This window comes from Mastigoproctus giganteus, chromosome 11, assembly GCF_048544385.1.
Source record: "Mastigoproctus giganteus isolate SK-2022 chromosome 11, ASM4854438v1, whole genome shotgun sequence".
In the NCBI taxonomy this organism is placed as follows: Eukaryota; Metazoa; Arthropoda; class Arachnida; order Uropygi; family Thelyphonidae; genus Mastigoproctus; species Mastigoproctus giganteus.
Genome location: NC_143585.1, coordinates 155,982,507 through 156,004,233, shown reverse-complemented (window position 1 = coordinate 156,004,233; position 21,727 = coordinate 155,982,507). Strand labels below are relative to the sequence as shown.

At 37.2% G+C, this 21,727-nt stretch overlaps 1 protein-coding gene across 4 annotated transcripts in view; it reads right to left on the bottom strand.

The window, feature by feature from the left end:
• The window catches only part of Trm7-32 (tRNA methyltransferase 7-32), a 204,503-nt gene that overhangs the window by 126,002 nt on the left and 56,774 nt on the right, over window positions 1-21,727 (bottom strand). For all 4 annotated transcript variants that reach the window (XM_090385277.1, XM_090385281.1, XM_090385278.1 and 1 more), the window contains exons 3-4: window positions 17,873-17,975; window positions 8,258-8,336 (exon numbers count right to left, since the gene is read on the bottom strand). In XM_090385277.1, coding sequence (XP_090241403.1) covers window positions 8,258-8,336; window positions 17,873-17,975 — 182 coding nt within the window. The remainder of the gene's footprint in view (window positions 1-8,257; window positions 8,337-17,872; window positions 17,976-21,727) is intronic.

Sequence of the window (21,727 nt, the reverse complement as noted above, 5' to 3'; positions counted from 1 at the left end):
GGGGGCCCGTCAGGCCTCAACTGCCCAACTCAATGCCAGAGCTCACTCCTGGGCATCAGGCAACACAGCAGCAATCTCCAAGTCAGAATGCACTGGTCCCAAAGGAACTAGTTATTGTTGGTGACTCTATTGTCAAGGAAACGGGGAATATATTGGTTAAAAAGGATAGATGGAACACGACCAGGGTATGATGTTGTAAAGCATATATCATCTTTGAAGGGCACAAAAGATGATATTGTTGTACATGTTGGCACCAATGACATTAAGAATAGGAGATCTGCAGATTTACTTAACAAGTACAGGTAAATGTTGCAAAAACGTCGCGAGTCAGGGTTCAATTTGAAAGTGTCTGCAATTCTGCCCAGACACAATAGGAGGGAGTACATGATGAGAGCCTTGTCAATCAATTCGGCCCTGGAAGAAATGTGCAAGGTTCAAGGGGTAAAATTTTTTTCAGCGTGGTCTGTGCTTGTTAACAGGAGAGACTGCTTCTACAGGGATGGGTTACACTTAAATAGAAAGGGTGCAAGAATATTTGCTGATGCTACTGAGGCAGTGTTAGGTGGATCAGAAAACTGCTAGCTTCGGGGGGTTTCACAGACTAAAAGGTTAAAAGTAGCCACATGCAGAGATCAAGGTGATTCTTGCACAACTTCTATTAGAATAACTAGCGACCTGGAGTGAGGGGTGTGGGGTTATCAGGGACTGATGTCAGTCATCATGAAACAGGTGGGTATATGGGATGTGTTACGGTAACTGGAAATCGGAATAGGTGCATGTATGCTTGCATGTATACCAATGCTAGAAGTATAGTAAATAAATTTGATGAATTTGAAGTGTTGGTCAAGATATCAAAGGCAGATATTGTTGGGATATCATAGACGTGGTGTCACACTGATATTAGGAATGCAGAATTGAAATTTGGGGAGTACAATGTGTACAGAAAGGATAGACAGGATAGGAAAGGAGGAGGTGTTATGCTGTTAATTAAGAAAAACATAAAATCAAAAGAAATGAATCCAGTTGATATAGATGAACTGTGCACTGTTGAGTCAGTTTGGTGTGACATAAGCACTGTGAAAGCAAATATAAGAGTAGGAGTGTATTATAGCCCTAATGACTCGAATGAGTACAATGAACAAATGTACAGAGAAATAGAGTGGGCTAGTCAATCAGAATGTTTTATAATGGGGATTTTTAACTTCCCAGATATTAATTGGAACTTGTGGGACTTTTGTGGATTTATTGGATGATTGTTTTCTGTAGCAGCATATTCGAGAGGCAACCAGAGAGGGTAATACTCTTGACCTGTTTATCAGCAGTGATGATTCGTGTATTAAGAATTTGCAGATAAAGGAACCACTAGGTGGCAGTGATCACAGTGTACTGATGTGGGATTTACTTAAAGATATGATTACCATCAGGGGTAAAGGAAAGAGTTTTTGCTTCCGTAAAGATGAGTACAGTGGTCTCACACAGTTTTTAAATTCTGTACAATGGGATCAACTGAAGATGTTACCAACAGTAAATTCTAAGTGAGAAGCATTCAAGGAATTAATTGTGGCAGCTACTAAAAGTTTCATACCTATTAAGAAATATTGTTCAAGGTTTAGGCCTAAATGGTTATCAAATGAACTAATGAAACTTGTGACAGAGAAGAAAATGTATGGGATGCACATAAATTATCAAGCTACTCAGAAGCCTATGGCAGATATAAGGTAGTCTGTAATCAGGTCACAAAGGAGGTTAGGTAGGCGAAGGCAGATTACGAGAAATCATTGGCAAAAGATGCTAAGAAAAACAGCAAGGATATTTTTACTTATATAAACTCTAAAATTAAGGGGATGAATCTGATTGATTCACTTGATATCGATGGTTCGACTGTTGATGATCAGATAGCAAACAAACTGAATGAGTATTTTGCATCTATATTCACACAAGAAAAGTTATTAAGGTTTGAAAATGGCAGATGGTTATCAAATTGTAGCAGGGCACTTAATGATTTTGTAATACCTGAGAGCAAAGTGGAGGAGAAATTGTTGAAGTTAAACATAAGAAAGGCATCTGGGGTGGATGGGATCTATCCAGTTGTATTAAAGGAGGCAGCAAAGAAACTAAGCAAACCCTTAGCCATAATTATGAGAGCATCTTTGGACTCGGGGGAGGCCCCCACGGACTGGAGATGTGCAAATGTATCCCCAATTCACAAGGGGGGGGGGTCGAAGTGTGCCACGAGTAATTACAGACCAGTTAGTTTAACTTCTGTTCCGGGTAAAATAATGGAGTCACTGGTTAAAGATGCATTGCAGGATCATCTAGACAAGACTGCAGCAATAATTCAGACACAGCAAGGGTTTGTTAAGGGAAAGCCTTGTCTGACAAATTTGATAGGATATTATGATGTGGTTACAAAGCAACTGGATGCAAAAAAATAATTTTGATATCATATATTTGGATTTCAGAAAAGTTTTTGACACTGTTGCGCATGGAAGACTATTGTATAAATTGGAGCAGAATTGGTGGTATTAAGGGTAAGTTGCTACAATGGATAAAAGGATGGTTGAGTGGGAGAAGACGGGGTGGTAATCAATGGGTGCTGCTCTTCATGGCCTAATGTTATTAGTGGAGTCGCGCAGGGTTCGGTGTTGGTTCCACTGTTGTTTTGTATATTTATCCATGATATTGATGAAGGTATATCAAGCTTAGTGTCGAAGTTTGCAGATGATACAAAGGTTAGCAGGGTTGTTAATGACAGTAATGGCAATGTGCTACTGCAACAGAATCTAGATAATTTGGGCAGATGGGCTAAGAAATGGCAACTGAAGTTTAACCTTGACAAATACAAAGTACTGCATATGGGTAGAAGTAACCCCAGAGAAACATACCAAATGTGTGGTACTATACTTAAGGTGGTAAAAAATGAAAAAGACCTGGGAGTAATTATGCAGTCAGATATGATATTTTCTGAGCAATGCAGACAGGCTGCCAGGGCAGGTCATGGGCAAAGTTCCTATATATCATTTTGTCAATGACATATAGGAACTTTGCTAGCAGGGAAAAGGACGTGATTGTCCCTCTGTATAAGGCAATGGTCAGGCCACGCCTTGAGTACTGCGTACAAATCTGGAGGCCTCATTTTAGGAAGGATGTAGATTTGCTTGAGCGTATACAGAGAAGGGCAACAAGATTGGTGAGGGGAATGAAGGGATCCTCTTACCAAGAGAGGCTTAATTTCCGCAAATTGCGGTGGCTGAAGACTAAGCACCTGAGCGGTGATCTGATTGAGTTGTATTAGGCCTTGAATGGATTGAGCACGCTGAATTCTGATGGGATCCTTCCACTTGTTCAGATTTCGAACCTAAGGGGACATAAATTCAAATTAAGAAAAGACAGATGTAGAATAGATGTGCGGAAATTTACCTTTAGCCAGCGGGTGGTTAATTGCTGGAACAAACTTCCATCTGTCGCTGTGGAAGTTGATAGGTTAAATTTAAGGAGGAACTGGACAGGCATTTGGAGGGAATGGTGTGATTTTTTTTTTTTAATTATTATTTATTTTTTTTAATTAATTAATTAATTTATTTTTTATTATTTTTATTTTTGGCTGATGCTCCATAAGCTCATACACTTGCTTTCTTGCATCACAGGCCACTACTACTACTACCTGGCAAAACTTTGGAAAGGTTACTTAAACCATCTCTCTTGTTCAAACTATTGACTTCAATAGTCAATTTACCAGCATAGACCTAACAAACTTAAAATCGGTTTGGAATGAAATTTTCAACAACTACAAAACATATTGGTTGTAATTCAGTTTATTGTAACAATCTCAAATCTCCGCATTTCAAATAATTACAAATTAAACTTCCAAACCAAAGGTACCCCTATGGGTAGCCCTGCTTGCTGTGTCTTATATCTATATATTGCTAACCTATATCTATACTAGTGAGAGACCTCTCTACCCACAGACAAAGCTTTACAGATATATTGATGACTTGTTAGTATTAAACTACCCTACATTTAAACAGGACGTTGCTGGTATTTACCCTTCAGAACTTACTCTGGAGAAAACAAATATTAATGACCTTTCAACCAATTACTTAGACCTAGATATCAATATCAACAGCCCTCATACCACAATCAACATATACAATAAAAGAGATGCTTTTAACTTTAATGTAGTCAGTTTTACCCATTGACACTCTAACATTTCTAAAAAAGTACATACTAACATAATATACCGGTGTGTTCAAAACTTAAGGACCAACACTATTTCTAAAGGTTACACCCACAAAACATTTACTTAAGGTACTGTTTACTGATGAGAGTAGAATCAGTCTCATCAGTGATTCTGGATGTCAGCTAATCTGGCAAGAGGCTGGCACACTGTATCACCATGCAAACATCGCTGAAAGGGATTGATATGACGATCAAGGTGTTCTCTTCTGGAGAGGTGTTATCTCGGATGGACGTACGCAACTCCAGATACTGGATACAGTATCTGGAGTTGTGTACAGCATCAGTACCATAACCGGTACATGCTGCTGTATCCTTTCCCGTGTGCATCTGTTCCGAGGTGACATTGGCATCAAGTTCGTGTTTATGGATGATAACACCACACCCCATCGCACTGCAGCTGTTATTTGCTTTTGGAAAGTGAGGACATTGTCTGTATGGAATGGTCTGCCTGTTTCCCCCCAATCTAAATCCCATCAAACACATATGGGACGCTCTGGGGAAATGCCTAGCGGCATGTCCATACCCATAAGAAAATGTTCACCAGCTGAAGATGGCACTGACAGAGGAATGGACGATGTTACCGCAAGAACTTATCAACAACATTGTTCTAAGTACGGACAGGCGGTGCAAAGCCTGCATCAACATTAGGGGTGGCCATATCTCCTACTGAGGACCACCTCTTCCCGTCATTCCATCTTTGGCAGTGATGCATCTGTATCATGGCAGCCATTTTTGAATAAAGTCCCTCTGTACCGTTTTGTTTCCGTTGTTGTGTCGGTGTTGTTTCCTTCATCATTCCTGTACCTCACAAGGTTCCTTTGGTATGCTTTTCCCATATCCAGGCCACTCCTATGAGAAACTACAGGTGAAAAACCTGACGGGGCAGTACTTTGCATTTGCCTATGACAAACTTCAGTTGCCACTTCTCAGCCCATTTGCCCAAATTATCTAGATCCAATTGAAGTAGCATACTGTCATTACTGTTGTTAACAACCCTGCCAGCCTTTGTATCATCTGCAAACCTGATATACCATCATCAATATCACTGATAAATATACAAAACAACAATGGGCCAAACACCGAACCCTGGTCAACTTCACTAATAACATTTGTCCATGAAGAGCAGTGGATATTCATTACCACTCTCTGTCGTCTCCCACTCAACCATCCCTTTATCCATTGTAGCAACTTACCCTTAATGCCATATTTCTCCAATTTGTACAGCAGTCTTCCATGTGCAACATTATCAAAAGCTTTCCTAAAATCCAAGTATATATCAAAATTATTTTTGGCATTCAGTTCTTTTGTGACCACATCATAGTATCCAATCAAATTGGCCAGACAAGACTTCCCTTAACAAAACATTGCTGTGTCCGAGCTATAACTGAAGTCTTGTCTAAATGATCCTGCAGTGCTTCTTTAACTAGTGCCTCCATTAATTTTCCTGGAACAGAAGTTAAACTAATAGGTCTATAGTTACTTCAGTCACCTTTTGAACCCCCTTGGTGAACTGGTGATACATTTGCACAAATCCAGTCCATGGGGACCTCCCCTGAGTCCAAGGAAGTTCTCATACTTAAGGCTAAGGATTTGCTTAGCCATAATTATGAGAACTGGATAGATCCCATAATCCTTTACTGCCTCCTTTAATATAATTGGATAGATCCCATCCACCCCAGGTGCCTTTTTTATGTTTAACTTCAACAATTTTTCCTCCATTTTGCTCTCAGTTATTTCAAAATCACTTAACTCTCTGTTAGAGTTTGATAAACTTCTATCAATCCCCTCATTGTATAACTCCTCATGTGTTAATGTAGATGCAAAATACTCATTCAGTTTATCATTCATGATCATCAATAATCAACCATTTATGTTAAGTGGTCCAATCTGATTCATCCCTTTCCTGCTAGAGTTTACGTAAGTAAAGAACTCTTCGATGTTTTTCTTTGCATCCTTTGCCAAGGATTTCTTGTAATCTGCCTTCGCCTGCCTAACCTCCTTTGTGACTTGATTATAGACTAGTTTATACCTGCCATAAGCTTCTGTATCACCTGATACTTTATGTGCATCCTATACTTTCTTCTCACATCCATTTAGGCCTAAACCTTGAACAATATTTCTTAGTTGGAATGAAAAGCCTAGTAGCCTCCAAAATTAAGTCCCTGATATATTAGCCTCCCTGACATTTTTATACTGGTAGTTCCCGCTTTATGATATTTTTTTTTTTTTTTTTTTCCAATCAAGTATCAACAAAATCAAAATACGAAAAATAATTACAAAAAATGAATGTTAAACATTCATAAATACCACATTTTAAACCAAATGCATAGTTATATAATACAGTGTACCCTGCTTTACAATATTAATCTGTTACCATCGTATTGTGAACCCGATAATACACTGTTTTTTGGTAATTTGTTCCAAGACCTCAGAAATTTAAATTTTTGTTAGATAACTCTAAAAAGGTTTTTATAGTGTAAATTATATTAGTTACCAATTCAAATCATTAAAATGCACTACACTTTCATTGTTATCAGAACCAATTTTGAACGGCTTTGTGATATTTTTCTAAAGCACATTTCTGGAGGTCACGACCATAAAACAATAAAAACAATTTGCACCTGCCAGTTTATTGGGCTTTTCTGTTAGTGCAATCAGTTATAAACAGGTACGAAACTCGATGTTATTGCATTTGCGAAAATACCGATAAATGGAATTGTGTGGTTTTTTTTTACGCTATTATTATGAAATGTGTTTCCTATTTAATGAAATTTTCAATCATATAAAAAACAAATAAATTTTCAGAATCTTCTATTCATTCCCTTTTTTTTTTTTTTTTTTTTAAGCTAAATAAACTTGTTACACCATGCAAATCATCTTAGTTGCAATTTGTACATTCCATTAAACAAAATACTTATTCATGCTATGAAATTTAAAAAGAAAAGAGAACATTATCTTGGAAATAAATGCCTCTTGAAGCTGTATGTTTGTTATTTGGTTTTTAGGAGCATTAGCAACTAAGGCCATATTGCTCCGGGATATGCGGTGGTCATTCCCTGACCTTTCCACACCCTCCGTATTTGGTGGTGACGGGCTCGAACCCCGGTCTAATCAAGATGCATGTGCTACGCACTGCTGCTCCTTCCCACCTGGCTACCGAGGCGCCGCCTCTTGAAGCATTTCTGAAGAAGATGACTCCTTGTGCAACAAACCAATGAGTGCCAAGCCAATAATGAGTGAACAACAACAAGTGTGCATTTAGTCGATGATGAAGAATAAACATTCTTTAACATTTGAAGCCATAAAAATAATTTCTCTATTATTATAATTTGCTTGATTTTACAGGCTACGTTTTCATTTCTTTGGATAAATCAATCATTGTTTAAACAAATAAATTAGCTAACTAATTTCATTATTGATAACATAAACCCCTATTTTTAACATTGTCTATGGAAAATTCTTGTTTTGCGAGCACGTGCTAGGAACAAATTAACTCTTAAAGTCTGGAACTACTTGTGTGTGTGTATATTTAAAATGTATATATATATTTAAATAATGACTTAAAAGTTAGAATGTAATAACATAAAATAAGAAAATAAATAGTGGGTTGATATACAAAAAAGAAGTGCTTGTGCTGCCATCCATTCTCTTTTTTCTGTTTATATAAGCTGGCTAAGCTTACATTATGTCAGTGGTGTGGCTCTGCTCTATAGATTTCTTGCTCTCTCTCTCTCTCTCTCTCTGTGTGTGTGGTTTTTTTTTTTTTTTTATCCCAAAGTGTTAAAAATATGCACAGAAAAGTTTACAAAAATTATTTATAGCTGTTTATGTACAAAAGTTATCCTCTTAGAATTGTAGCAGAAACTATAAATGCAAGAATTTACTCTTACACACACTGGTAATTCATACACATGAAATACAATTTCTACAAATTTTATCCACTGCAAGACCCTAGCTTGTTTAACATATGCCACAATCACCTTATTTATAAAAAAATAATAAATAAGTAAGCATATACCATCAGGAGCACCGTCACAAACTACTAACTCGGCCTTTTCCCCTTTAAAATGGCTAATGATTTCTTCTGCTACTGATGCCTTAAAAAAAAAAAAAAAAAAAAAAGGAGTAGGGAAGTTTAAGAACAAAGATAAAAATTACTTAAAATTTCATTATTAATAATTTTTTATCATTCGTTGTCTCAACATTTTTAATATTCTTTATGTAATTCCATAGCTTTGAAATTAATATTAGAAGTATGTTTTAATAAAGTTTAAAAATTATAAAATGTAATAAAGTGATTTCACAGCACAATATACAGGAACTCCCCAACTTACGTAATACTATACTTATGCAAATTCAACTTTACGTAAGTTTTTGCCTGCCGGTGGAACTGAAAAAAATATGGAAATGTATTTTGCATCTGTAAGGATAAATGAAAGTACTGTGAAAATATTGTAATGTGAACCCAATAACATATTGGTCATTTTTTTTTTTGTAATTCATTCCGAGTCCTTGGAAGTTGAAAATTTCGCTATATTGCTAAGCTATTTATCTCTCTAAAAGATCATATTTATAATGGAAATTGCACTACATTTTCATATGTTCCATTATAAGAATCAATTTTGAACCCTTTTGTGATATTTTTCTAAAGTACATTTCTGGAGGTTACAACCAAAAAAAAACAATTTGCAGTTTCCAGTTTATTGGTCTTTGCTTTTCTTTAGCGGGTAGTATAAACGGGTAGTAAACTCTATCTTATTCCATTTGCGATAATCCCGATAACTGGAATTCTGTGGGTTTATGGGTTACAGTATTATGGTGAAATGAGTTCCCCTTCATCAAAATCTTCAATCATATAAAAAACAAATTTTCAGAAACTTCTCTTCATTCCTATTTACATATTACAATGATGAAGGGAAAGGGACCAATGGAAACTGCAAGTGCTGGCAATGCCAGGAAGTGAAACAATGATGTAGAAATGAAGATAAAAATGATTAATAAGTACAAAGCAGGACAAAGTTTGTCATCTATTGCAAGGGAATTAGGTCTCGCTGTTTCAACAGTGAATACTATTTTAAAGGACATAGCACATATAAAAGAACATGCCAAAGGATCAATGCACTTAAGATCAACAGTAATCACAAGACAGTGTTCAGGTGCTATATCGAAGATCGAATAGCTGTTAATAATGATGGAAAATCAGATTCAGAAGCAAGTGCCCCTAGGTCCAATAGCCATTCAAGAAAAAGCAAGTACAGTGGATTCTTTTATGGTTGCTAGTTGTTTTATGGTTGTGACCTCCAGAAATCTGACCGAACCACATGGTATGGTTGGAGATAATCGTAGAGTAATCTCGAGTGCTGCAGTCTCCTCCCCTGATTAAATGCCATGTTGTCCCAATTAAACGAAGTGAATTCTGGCTATTTTCTCGATTGGTTTCTGTTCTTTAAGATTTGTCCCAAATAAATGGCTGCCATGATTAACCGGTGGCCCAAATAACAGGAATTAGCATCAGCATTAGTAGAGGCATGTGATGCAAGAAAGCAAGCTTATGTAGAAACAGCCAAAAAAAAAAAAAAAAACCAACTCCCATTTCACCCCTCCATTCATTCGAAATACCTGTCCAGCTGAGCCTTAAATTTGTTTAGGCTATCAACTTGAACAACAAGTGATGGAAGTCTGTTCCACCAACCAACTACCCGCTGGCTAAAGGCAAATTTCCACACATCTATCCTACATCTTCTTTCCTCAATTTGAATTTATGCCCTCTCAGGTGATTATTCTGAGCGAGAGGAAGAATCCCATCGGCACTGAGCATGCTCAAACCATTCAAGGCCTTATACACCTCTATCAGATCACCTCGCCGGTGTCTAGTCTCCAGACTCTGTAATTTGCAAAACTTAAGCCTTTCTTCATAAGAGCAACCCTTTGTTCCATTCACTAATCTTGTTGCCCTTCTCACTTGTACCAGCAGCTCTACATCCTTCTGCTGGAACGAGTACAGAGAAGGGCAACAAGACTAGTGAATGGAACAAAGGGTTGCTCTTACCCAGGTTAATATCTGTATTTCTGAATATAAAGCAGATTCCGTCACTGAATATTTATATGCACTGAAAAGCTGATTAAAAATAATACACTTTTTCTAGGTGAACGGGTGATAGCTGTTATAATGCAGATGCATACCATTGTGTGTTGTTTATGATAGATGTTAAATTGCACTTTCGTTGAATTGTTAAATTCGTGTCCTGAGTAAGCAAAAAATTTAAAGACTTTGTATGAATATTTTCCCTTTCCAATGTAAAATCGAGCCTAGGATGAATATTATTAAACAAATGGAAAATGCGATAGTTTTTGGGAGGATTTTTTTTGGCTCATGCTGTATAAGCTTGCTTTCTTGCATCATATGCCTCAACTGATGCTAATCCTGTCTTGATAAGGAGCATTATTCTTACATTTAGCCTTTCAAACTTGCTTACATCAACCGAGTTGTGGTTGTCATTTGCCTTTAGCCAGCGGGTAATCGATTGCTGGAACAAACTTCCACCTGTCGTTGTGGAAGTTGATAGCTTAAATAAATTCAGGGAAGAAGTGAACAAACTTTTGGATCAAATGGATGGGTGAAATAGGAAACTTCTTTTTTTTTTTTTGGCTGATGCTGTATAAGCTTGCTTTCTTGCGCCGTATGGCTCTGATAATGCTAGCCTTTCCTTCCTTCCTTCCTTTCTTCCATTTACCATCCTCTTGTACTTATCTCAAATCTTTTCAAAATAGTGAAGTAATCCATCGATTGTCAATTTCCAATGATCTTGAAGCCTTCCAACTGATTATCAATCATTTTCGTTTGTTTGCTATGAAATTTTATGGATGCATCAGTGACTTAGGCTATATTGTGGCATATATATTATATCTGTAAGTGGCTGATCTGCAACTGATTTGCCTGTTTTTCTGGTTGAAAAATAGATTTTCATGGAGAAAAAATGCTACCTCACCTGATACCAACTAACTCAACCACACTGTGAAAAATAACCATAAAAATTCTCTGCTTCATTGATAGGATTTGAACTCAGTTCTGTTCCACCAGGTATGAGGCTAATTCTATCAAATTTTCTACCTGCAATTAACAAGCACTGATATGAATTCAATCAGTGTCACTCCATCTGTAATATCTTGGCCTATATACAAATTCAATGGAAAACTTCTTGGAAGCTCAGGCAATTACTCTCAACCTTTCTAAAGCTTCTGATTGTGATTGACACCTTGTTCTGCTAAACATCTGATGGTAATTTGTCCCACAAAACCCATTGTATGTTGAAAATATTGTAAGTTGAAACCAATAACACATTGATTTCCTGTAATTCGTTCCCCAGGTTATACATGTTATACATCATTTTTACATTAAAAATGAAGATGATTAAAAAGGAATAAAAACAAAAATTATTTAATAAATAATTTTTGTTTTTAATTTATTAAGTTGTTAATAAATAAACTTAAAATAATAAAATAAATTGGCATTTACCTTAGACCTGAATTGCAGAGCTGATGAAATCAATGGTAGCATAGTGGTAGTGGAGGGACTATATCAAGCGTCAGGTGTCTTGTTGCTACTGGCAAAACTGTTCAAAGTGCATTATTTTTTACAACTTTTTTGTAGTTTCCTGAAGTAAGAAATGACTTTACTTCCATTTTGCACATCATAAGTTCGGTATTTTTGATGTCGGGATGTTATTTTACCACTTCTCTTAAATGCTCCCAACAGAAATGGCAGTCTTCAACTCTTCAGCTGACACTTTCTGGATGTCCTTTTCTTCCTCTTCCTCTCCAGTGTCACTCTGGAGTAATTTTCTCTAACTCTTGTAGCTCCTCTGCTGTTAGCTCATGCCTATGAATGCCAATAAGGTGATCCACATCCTCTTCATCAACCTCCAGACTCACTGATTTATCAAGAGTAACAATATCAATATAAGCAGTGCAGAATTGGAATTTGGGGAGTAGAATGTAGTAGTAGTAGTAGTAGTGGCATGTGATGCAAGAAAGCAAGTGTATAAGCTTATGCAGCATCAGCCAAAAAAAAACACATACCATTCCCTCCAAATGCCTGTCCAGTTCCTCCTTAAATTTATTCAACCTATCAACTTCCACAACAACAGATAGAAGTTTGTTCCAGCAATTAACCACCCGCTGGCTAAAGGAAAATTTCTGCACATCTATTCTACATCTGTCTTTTCTTCATTTGAATTTATGCCCCCTTAGGTTCGTAATCTGAACAAGTGGAAGGATCCCATCAGAATTCAGCGTGCTCAACCCATTCAAGGCCTTATACACCTCAATCGGATCACCGCGCAGGTGCCTAGTCTCCAACCACTGCAATTCGCAGAACTTAAGCCTCTCTTGGTAAGAGGATCCCTTCATTCCCCTCACCATGTGTACAGAAAGGATAAAGGTAGGAGGGGTTTTGCTGTTAGTTAAGAAACACATAAAATCTAAGGAAGTACATCCAATTGATGTTGTTGGACAATGCAGTATTAAGTCTGTTTGGTGTGAAATAAGCACTGGGAAATGAAAAATGAGAGTAGGTGTATGTTATAGGCCTAATGAATCTGATGTGTATAATGAGCAATTGTGCAGCAAAACAGAGTGAGCCAGTAAATCAGAATGCCATATAATGGAGGATTTTAACTTTCCAGATATTGACTGGAACTTGTGGATTGGTCACTCGCACACTAACAAGACTTTTGTGGATTTATTGGATGACTGTTTTCTACAGCAACATGTTCAAGAGGCAACTAAAGGGAGTATTACTCTTGATCTGATTATCAGATGTGATTATTCATGCATTAAAAATTTGCAGATAAAGGAACCACTGGGTGACAGTGATCACAATGTATTGATGTGGGAATTACTTAAAGATATAACTACCATCAAAAAGGGAAGGGCTTCTGCTTTTGTAAAGGTGACTACAGAGGTCTCAGACAGTTTGTAAATTCTGTACAGTGGGATCAACTGATGATGTTACCAATGTTGAATTCTAAATGGGAAGCCTTTGGGGATTTAATTTTGGAAGCTACTAGGCTTTTCATTTCAACTAAGAAATACTGTTCAAGGTTTAGGTCTAAGTGGATGTAGATGAATTAATAAGGCTCATGGCAGAGAAGAAGAAGAATATATGGGATGCATATAAAGTATCAGATGACACAGAGACCACTTAACATAGATGGGTTGACTATTGATGATCATGCTCAGGTAGCTGATAAACAATGAGTATTTTGCGTCCACATTCACACGAGGAGTCATTCAATGAGGGGAGTGCCAGAAGTTTATCTAACTCTAACAGAGAGCTAAGTGATTTGTAATAACTCAGAGCAAAGTGGAGGATAAATCTTTGAAGTTAAACATAAGGAAGGCACCTGGGGTGGACAGGATCTGTCCAGTTATATTAAAGGAGGCAGCAAAGGAAGTAAGCAAACCCTTTGACATAATTATGAGAGTTTCCTTGGACTCAGGGGAGGTCCCCATGGACTGAAAGTGTGCAAATGTATCACCAATTCACGAGGGGGGGGGGGGTTCAAAAGAAAAGAAGAAGTGACACAAGTAACTACAGATATGTTAGTTTAACTTGTGTTCCAGGGAAAATAAAGGAATCACTGGTTAAAGAAGCATTGCAGGATCATCTAGACAAGACTGCAGTAATAGTTAAAATACAGCATGGGTCTGTTAAAGGGAGGTCTTGTCTGACCAATTTGATTGGATACTATGATGTGGTCACAAAGGAACTGAATGCCAAAAATAATTTTGATATCATATACTTGGATTTGAGGAAAGCTTTTGATACTGTTGCACATGGAAGACTGTTGTACAAACTGGAGAGGTTGGAGACTGTTGTACAAATTGGAGAGGTATGGCATTAAAGGTAAGTTGCTACAATGGATAAAGGGATGGTTGAATGGGAGACGACAGAGAGTGGTAATCAACAGACACTGCTCTTCGTGGACAAATATTATTAGTGGAGTTCCCCAGGGTTCGGTGTTGAGCCCATTGTTATTTTGTATATTTATCAATGATATTGATGAAAGTATATCAGGTTTAATGTCCAAGTTTGCAGATGATACAAAGGTTGGCAGAGTTGATAATAACAGTAAAGACAGTATGCTACTCCAACTGGATCTAAGTTGGGAAAATGACAAGTTGGGAAAATGAAAATGATGAAAAGTGACAACTCAAGTTTAACGTTGACAAATGCAAAGTAGTGCATATGGGTAGCAATAGCCAAAGACAAACGTACCAACTGTGTGGTACTACACTCAGGGAGGTGGAAAGTGAAAAAGACCTGGGGGTAACTGTGCAGTCAAATATGAAGTTCACTGAGCAGTGCAGACGAGCTAGTCTTGTCAGTGATATATAGGAATTTTGCTAGCAGGGAGGTTATTATCCTGTTATACAGGGCAATGGTCAGGCCACACCTAGATTACTGTGTACAGGTCTTCAGTCTTCATTTCAGGAAGAATGTAGAGTTGCTAGAACGAGTACAAAGAAGGGCAACAAGATTGGTTAGGGGGAACAAAGGGGTGCTCTTACCAAGAAACGCTTAAGTTCTGCATATTGCAGTGCCTGGAGAGTAGGCATCTGCAAGGTGCCTGATTGAGGTGTATAAGGCCTTGAATGGGTTGAGCAAGCTGAATGCTGATGGGATTCTTCCTCTTGCTCAGACTAAGAACATGAGGGGGCACAATTTCACAAATTGAGGAAAGGTAGTTGTAGAATAAAGGTGCAGAAATTTGCCTTTAGCTAGCACCAGGTGGAACAGGCTTCCATCTTTTGTTGTAGAAACTAATAGCCTAAATAAATTTAAGGCTGAGCTGAACTGGCATTTGGAACGAATGGAGGTGGAAATGGGAGGGGTGTTTTTTTTTTTTTTTTTTTTGCTGATGCTGCATAAGCTTGCTTTCTTGTATTGTATGCCTCTACTAATGCTAATGCTAATTTATCAAAGAACCATCATCTTCAATTCCATCAACGTTATGGATAAATAAAGGCCAGATGTTTTTCCAGGTTGAATTTAAGCACCTGGTGGAAACATCATTCCAAACAACTTACAATCAGCCTCACACAATCCAGCATGTTGAACTTTGACCTCCAAACATTTTTAAGGGTGATAGCATTTTCACCAGAGGTCGGCTGCGAAGCCACTTGTGGACATTTTCGTGGTGTAGATTTTCTTGAAGTTTGCAATCACTTGCTGGTCCATTGGTTGAAGAAGCGGAATGGTGTTGGGTGGAAAAAATTTGACTTGAACAAAGTCAAACTGTGCCTCAAGAGATTGAACAAGGTTGGGATAATGGCCTGGCACATTATCCAGCAGGAGCAGTGCTTTCACAGGAAGCTTATTTTTCTCAAGTTAACTCTTAACGGACAGAAGGACAGAAAAAAAACTTAAAGCTCCCATTCATTGAAGACATATTCTGTAACACAGTCCTTCTTACTGCACCAAAACACTCCCAGCAGGCTTATGCCCAGATAAACTATCCTCATTCTTAGTGATGTACGTTCTCTTGGGCATTCACTTCCAGAAGAGGTCAGTTTTGTCAATGTTAGAATCAGCCACTACAAGTCTTCAAAGCGCACAGCACTGCTGCTGTTTGATGGAGCTTTAAGTTTCAGATCATCATAGATCTGAAACAAATCATACGAGTGATGTTCCACACACCACGGCAGTTGAACAATAATGTTGTTGAACAATAAAAAAGACGCTAATTGGTTGAGAACAATCGTACGAGTGATGTTCCATGTGCCACATGTCTGAAAATTTTCATCCAAATATTGTTCCAGCTATATCGGAAAGCCATCAGTACCTGCAAATATCATCGGTTCTTAAAATAAATGATTGTATGGAAGGTATATAAGTTCCTGAGAATATCAGATGTCAATATCATCGTGGCGAAGGTAAAGAAAGCCTGCACGAGAAGCCCGCAAAAGTTCAATGAAATTTACCGGTAAAGTACTCTGCCGTGACGGCATTTGTATTGTTGCTCGCTCAGTAAACATACAGTGGGTGTTATCGGTCAGGAGTAGAAATTGAATCCCATGGGAGATTTAAACCTTCCCAAAGTGGAGGGGGTAATCGACCTTTTTTTTTTTTTTTTTTTTTTTTTCTTTAGAATCAGTAGTGGATAAATTGTTTATTAAGGGAATAAAAAAAATAAAAAAAGGCAAAGGAAGTTCATACGAGAAGCATGGCAAACTTCGAAAAAGTTTACCGGTGAAACTATGTTACGAACATTTTTTATGACGCCAGAACTTCTAATATGACTCTGTTCGTGATTCTAAAGAAAAAAGTTCAGGTTATCACCTCCCTCCACTTCGGGAGGGTTTCAAGCTCCCATGGGATTCAACTTCTACTCCAGACCAATAACACCCACCGTCTATTTACCGAGCAAGCAACAATACAAATGCCGTTACGGCAAAGTATTTTTACCGGTAAATTTCATCGAACTTTTGAATGCTTCTCGTGCAGACTTTCTTTACCTCAGCTATCGTCGTAAGTCAATGTCATTGTTGTAAGTCGAGGCCCTGCTGTAGTCTTCATTATATTTTTTGTAATTGGGTGATGGGAAATGACTGTCTTCTATCTTCTTAACTAATGCAGAAAGTTTTTTTTCACTCTCTATTTTCCCCTCCTATATAATAATGATCTTCTTCCACTGACTAGAAATCCTCTGCACAATTTTGCAATAACAGCACATTACATTCCACCTACCAGTTTCAGAGCCATTACCTTGCAAAAACATTTCAAGTTTTTGAACATCCAAAACAGAATCTGCTGCTGCTGCTATTCTTATTTTGAAAATTCGGATTTCTGCAACGTTCAAATTTTTATTTTGGATAACCCAAAACATTCTCTCTCTCTCTCTCTCCTTCTAAACAGCTTTAACTGCACAAATTGCAAATGTGCTTTTATGACCATTGTTGCATCTAAATCAGAACAACACATGCATCCACACTCAGCTCCAACTCACTAAAACTTTTCCTATCCTCGTTTACTCAAAATAACAATCTACAGAAATTCAAATCCAATATTAACGAATATTTTCTCAGCTTTCAATGGAACTTACAGTACTTTCCAGCTCCTTTCATGTTTAAGGTAACCTTCCTCTTGAAAAATACATGCAAATACTGGATTTTTCACTTGTATGACTTTCATATTTTTGGTCCACTGAAGAAAACTTTCATCATTTCACGATAGATGCAAAAGTAGCTAACAAAGAATGGTTTCATCAAATTCAAAAGAACTTTTTGAAGATTAAATGTAAAACAATAGGATGTTGTCTAAATTCAAAAGGTTAATTTTAAAAATATTAATTAATTTTTTAAAAATCATAAAAGCCTTATGATCAAACAACCCTCACAGATGTAGTATATCAGTATAGAAACTTTTTTTTTCTTCATTTTTTTTTTTTTTTTTTTTTGCAGCACATCTTATCCATAGAAGAATAAGTATTAAGATGATAACTGTTGATTTAAGTGACATCGGGCATAAGAAAAGAAATGAACATTAGGTTGCAACATGCTTACCAAGAAAAATTCACGGCAATGACAGATTTAAATTTCTACATGAGTAAAATAACCCACCCTCTCTCACCTTTGTAATATCCCCTTGAATCTGAATTACACCAGGCAGAGGGGCCATGGCTTGAAGATCCACTGCAACAATTTTAACATCTTCTGAACACACTGTATCTAATCTTAAACAAAAACAAGTAATATAAAAAAAAAAATTTTAAAGTCAATTCCTACTTAGGTCAACAAAGAAAAATTTTATTTTAGTTACTTTTTATTAAATAATTACAATTAATATAAATATGTATATACATATGACAGAATCACAATATTAAGTGGCAAAATAGAAAGCGAATTTCCTTGCAATTTTCCATTTTCCTTTCTATATATGGTGTTGGACTATTATTTTTATTCACATGTTTCATTTTCCATTTTGTTCCCTCCTTGACTCAGACTAGAACCCAGAATGAAAAAAGAATCTGAAAAAGAAATTTTTTTTCCAGCGATCAACACGCTTCGCCACTGACGGTATTTATTCCTAAATTTATATCCTGCTAAATATCTTATATAAGAGAAATTTTTTTCTCCCATATAAAACTAAAATTAATTAATTAAATTTAATTAATGAATTAATATTTGAAAAAACTGTATTAACATCAAGTGTCATCCACTACAAGTTTAAAAAAATGTATTTGAACTTGAGTGGATGAATAACAAAAATTTATCAAAAAATTGATTTTTGCAAGAATTGAACTCTCATTCTTCACCTTCACGTGAAAAATACTGAAATCCTTGCATTTTACCGATTGAGCTACTGCCTGTTGATTTCAATTTTATTCCTAAATTTATATAAGAGTGATAAAGCCCAAGAAACCTATAGGGAAACAGAAATCCAAAGAAGAAAAAATTAGTCAAGAAACACTTGTCATGATGAACCAAAGACGACAAATGAAGAGCAAGAAAAACACTGACAGGGAGAAAATTGAGTATACTGAGTTATGCAAAGCCATTAGAAAGAGACTCAGAGAGGACATAAGAAGATTTAACACAAGAAAAGTAGAACAAGCATTAAGGGAAAACAAAGGATTTAAATCAGCAGCCATGAGCAGTAATACAGAAAGACAAATGATACTGAAACTGAAGAATAGCGAAGGTGTACTTATAAACAGCAGAGAAGGCATAATTCAAATAGCAGAAGACTACTATAGAGAATTATACAAGGAACAAGGGAATGATACCAGCAGTGGGGAAGATGGATTGCAAAGTAGCAACACATACGACATACCCGATATTCTTCCTGATGAGGTAGAACATGCATTGAAGAAAATGAAGAATCGGAAAGCCCCGGGGGAAGATGAAGTTACTGTAGAGTTGTTAAAATTGGGAGGAAGAGACATAACACAAAAACTGGCAAGGCTCTTCACAAAGTGCATTAGAAAAGGTGTGATGCCTAAGCAGTGGAATAATGCAATCATAGTTTTGCTGCATAAGAAAGGAGATAAATCAGAAATTGGAAATTATAGACCAATTAGCTTGTTATCCCATATCTACAAGTTGTTCACAAGGGTCATTACTAACAGATTAGAAAGAATACTTGATGAGAATCAACCGAAAGAGCAAGCTGGCTTTAGGACAGGATTCTCAACTATGGATCACCTTCACGTAATATCACAGCTAATGGAGAAAGCAAGTGAATATAAAACACCATTATGCCTGGCATTTGTGGATTATGAAAAGGCATTTGACTCTATACAGCATAAGGCAATGTTTCGGGCACTGGAAAGACAAGGCATAGATACTCCATATATTATGATTTTGAAGAAAATATATGAGAGTGCTACATCCTTTATTAGACTAGACAAAGACAGTAGGAAATTTAAAATCGAGAAAGGAGTTCGACAAGGAGACACAATATCTCCGAAGCTGTTTACTGCTGCCCTTGAGGAAGCTTTCAGAAGATTAGACTGGTCGCAGAAAGGAGTCACTGCGAATGGAGAGTACCTAAACCATTTACGATTTGCAGATGACATTGTGGTCATAAGCCACGATCCCAAAGAATTAGAGGAAAATCTTAATCAGTTATGCACAGTTAGTAAGGATTTTGGACTAAAGATGAATATGGCTAAAACAAAAGTAATGATGAACAAGTATGCCACGGAAAGGGAAATAATGATTGAAGGAGCAGTAATTGAAAAGGTGGAGTCATATACTTATCTGGGACAAGTTATTAGCTGTAATAATGATAAATGGCTGGAAGCCAAGAGAAGAATAAATTTTGGATGGATAGCATTCAGGAAATATAGTCACATACTGAAGAGCAATATCCCAGTTTGTCTGAAACGTAAAATAATGAACCAATGTATACTTCCCACCATGACTTATGGAAGTGAAACTTGGGCACTCACCAAAAGAATGGAAGAGAAGCTAAGAACTACACAGCGAAGAATGGAACGAATTATATTGGGAATCAGACTGTTAGATAAGAAGAGAAACACATGGATTAGGCAGCAAACTCAAGTAAAGGACATTCTTATCAAAACTAAAGAACTAAAATGGTCTTGGGCAGGACACATAGCTCGAAGACATGATGACAGATGGACTAAGAAAATAACAGAATGGTACCCAAGAGGAGCTAGAAGAAAACCTGGAAGACAAAGGCGGAGATGGATAGATGAAATTCATGAGTTTTTGAGTAGTAAATGGATGGCCAGTGCTCAAAACAGAAGGAACTGGAAAGTTGCTGGAGAGGCCTTCATCCTGCAGTGGATTGAAAATGGCTGATGATGATGATGATATATAAGAGAAATTTGTTTCTCCCATATAAAACTAAAATTAATTAATTAAATTTAATTAATGAATTAATATTTGAAAAAACTGTATTAACATCAAGTGTCATCCATTACAAGTTTAAAAAAATTTATTTGAACTTGAGTGGATGAATAAAAGTATTTTATTAACGATTGAAAATTTGAACAAGATATATAAATACAAAGGGTACTAGGAAAGTTTTGCAATACAGCTTTGTTTATTTAATTTTTTCAAAGTAATTTCCTCTACATTCAATACACCTCTCCATCCTCCGAAACCAATCTTTAAACCAGTTCTGCCAAGTTTCACTAGGGAGTAAAGCACACTCGTTGTCCCAAGCCCGGAGAAGCTCCTCATCACTGGAAAACCGCCTCCCTTTTAGCTTCATTTTCACATGCGGGAACAGTGCAAAGTCGCAGGGAGCAAGGTCTGGCCTGTACGGAGGGTGCTCGAGAAGTTTCAGTCCTGTCGTGGTCAAATATTCGGTGCAGGCTTTGGCGCAGTGAGCAAGAGCATTATCGTGATGGAGGTACCACGTGTCCATTCTTGACTTTGGCCGCAGGTTCTTCATAGATCCAATGACTTTAGGCAGGCATTGTTCAGTATACCACTTAGCTGTGACTGTCTTCTGCGTGTCCAAAACAACACGTTCCACAATTCCACTCGATTTGAAAAATACAGCTATCATTTTCTTCTTTACAGATCGGGATTTTCTGACAATTATGGGTGTGTCGTCATCATCAAAGACCCAAACTTTGTTTTGAGCCTTGGTCGGCAGATCGTAATAGTACAGCCAAGTCTCGTCACCTGTCACGATGTTGTTCACACACCGAGATTGTCCCTTATCAAACTTTTTTAACATCTCCCGGCACCAAGTCACACGTCGTGTCATCTGCTCTTCAGTCAGTTGATGCGGCACCCAGAGAGAACAAAGTTTCTTCACGTGCAAATTATCTTGCAGAATCGAACGAATTGCTGGTGCATTTAGGCCCAAAGTATCCTCTATCTGTTGGTAGGTCACTCGCCTGTTTTCGTCAAGCATTTTCCTCACAGCAGTAACGTTTTCCTCCGTAACTGACGTTCGTGGCCTTCCCGGCCTCTCAGAATCCTCCAGAGTGAAATTTCCCCT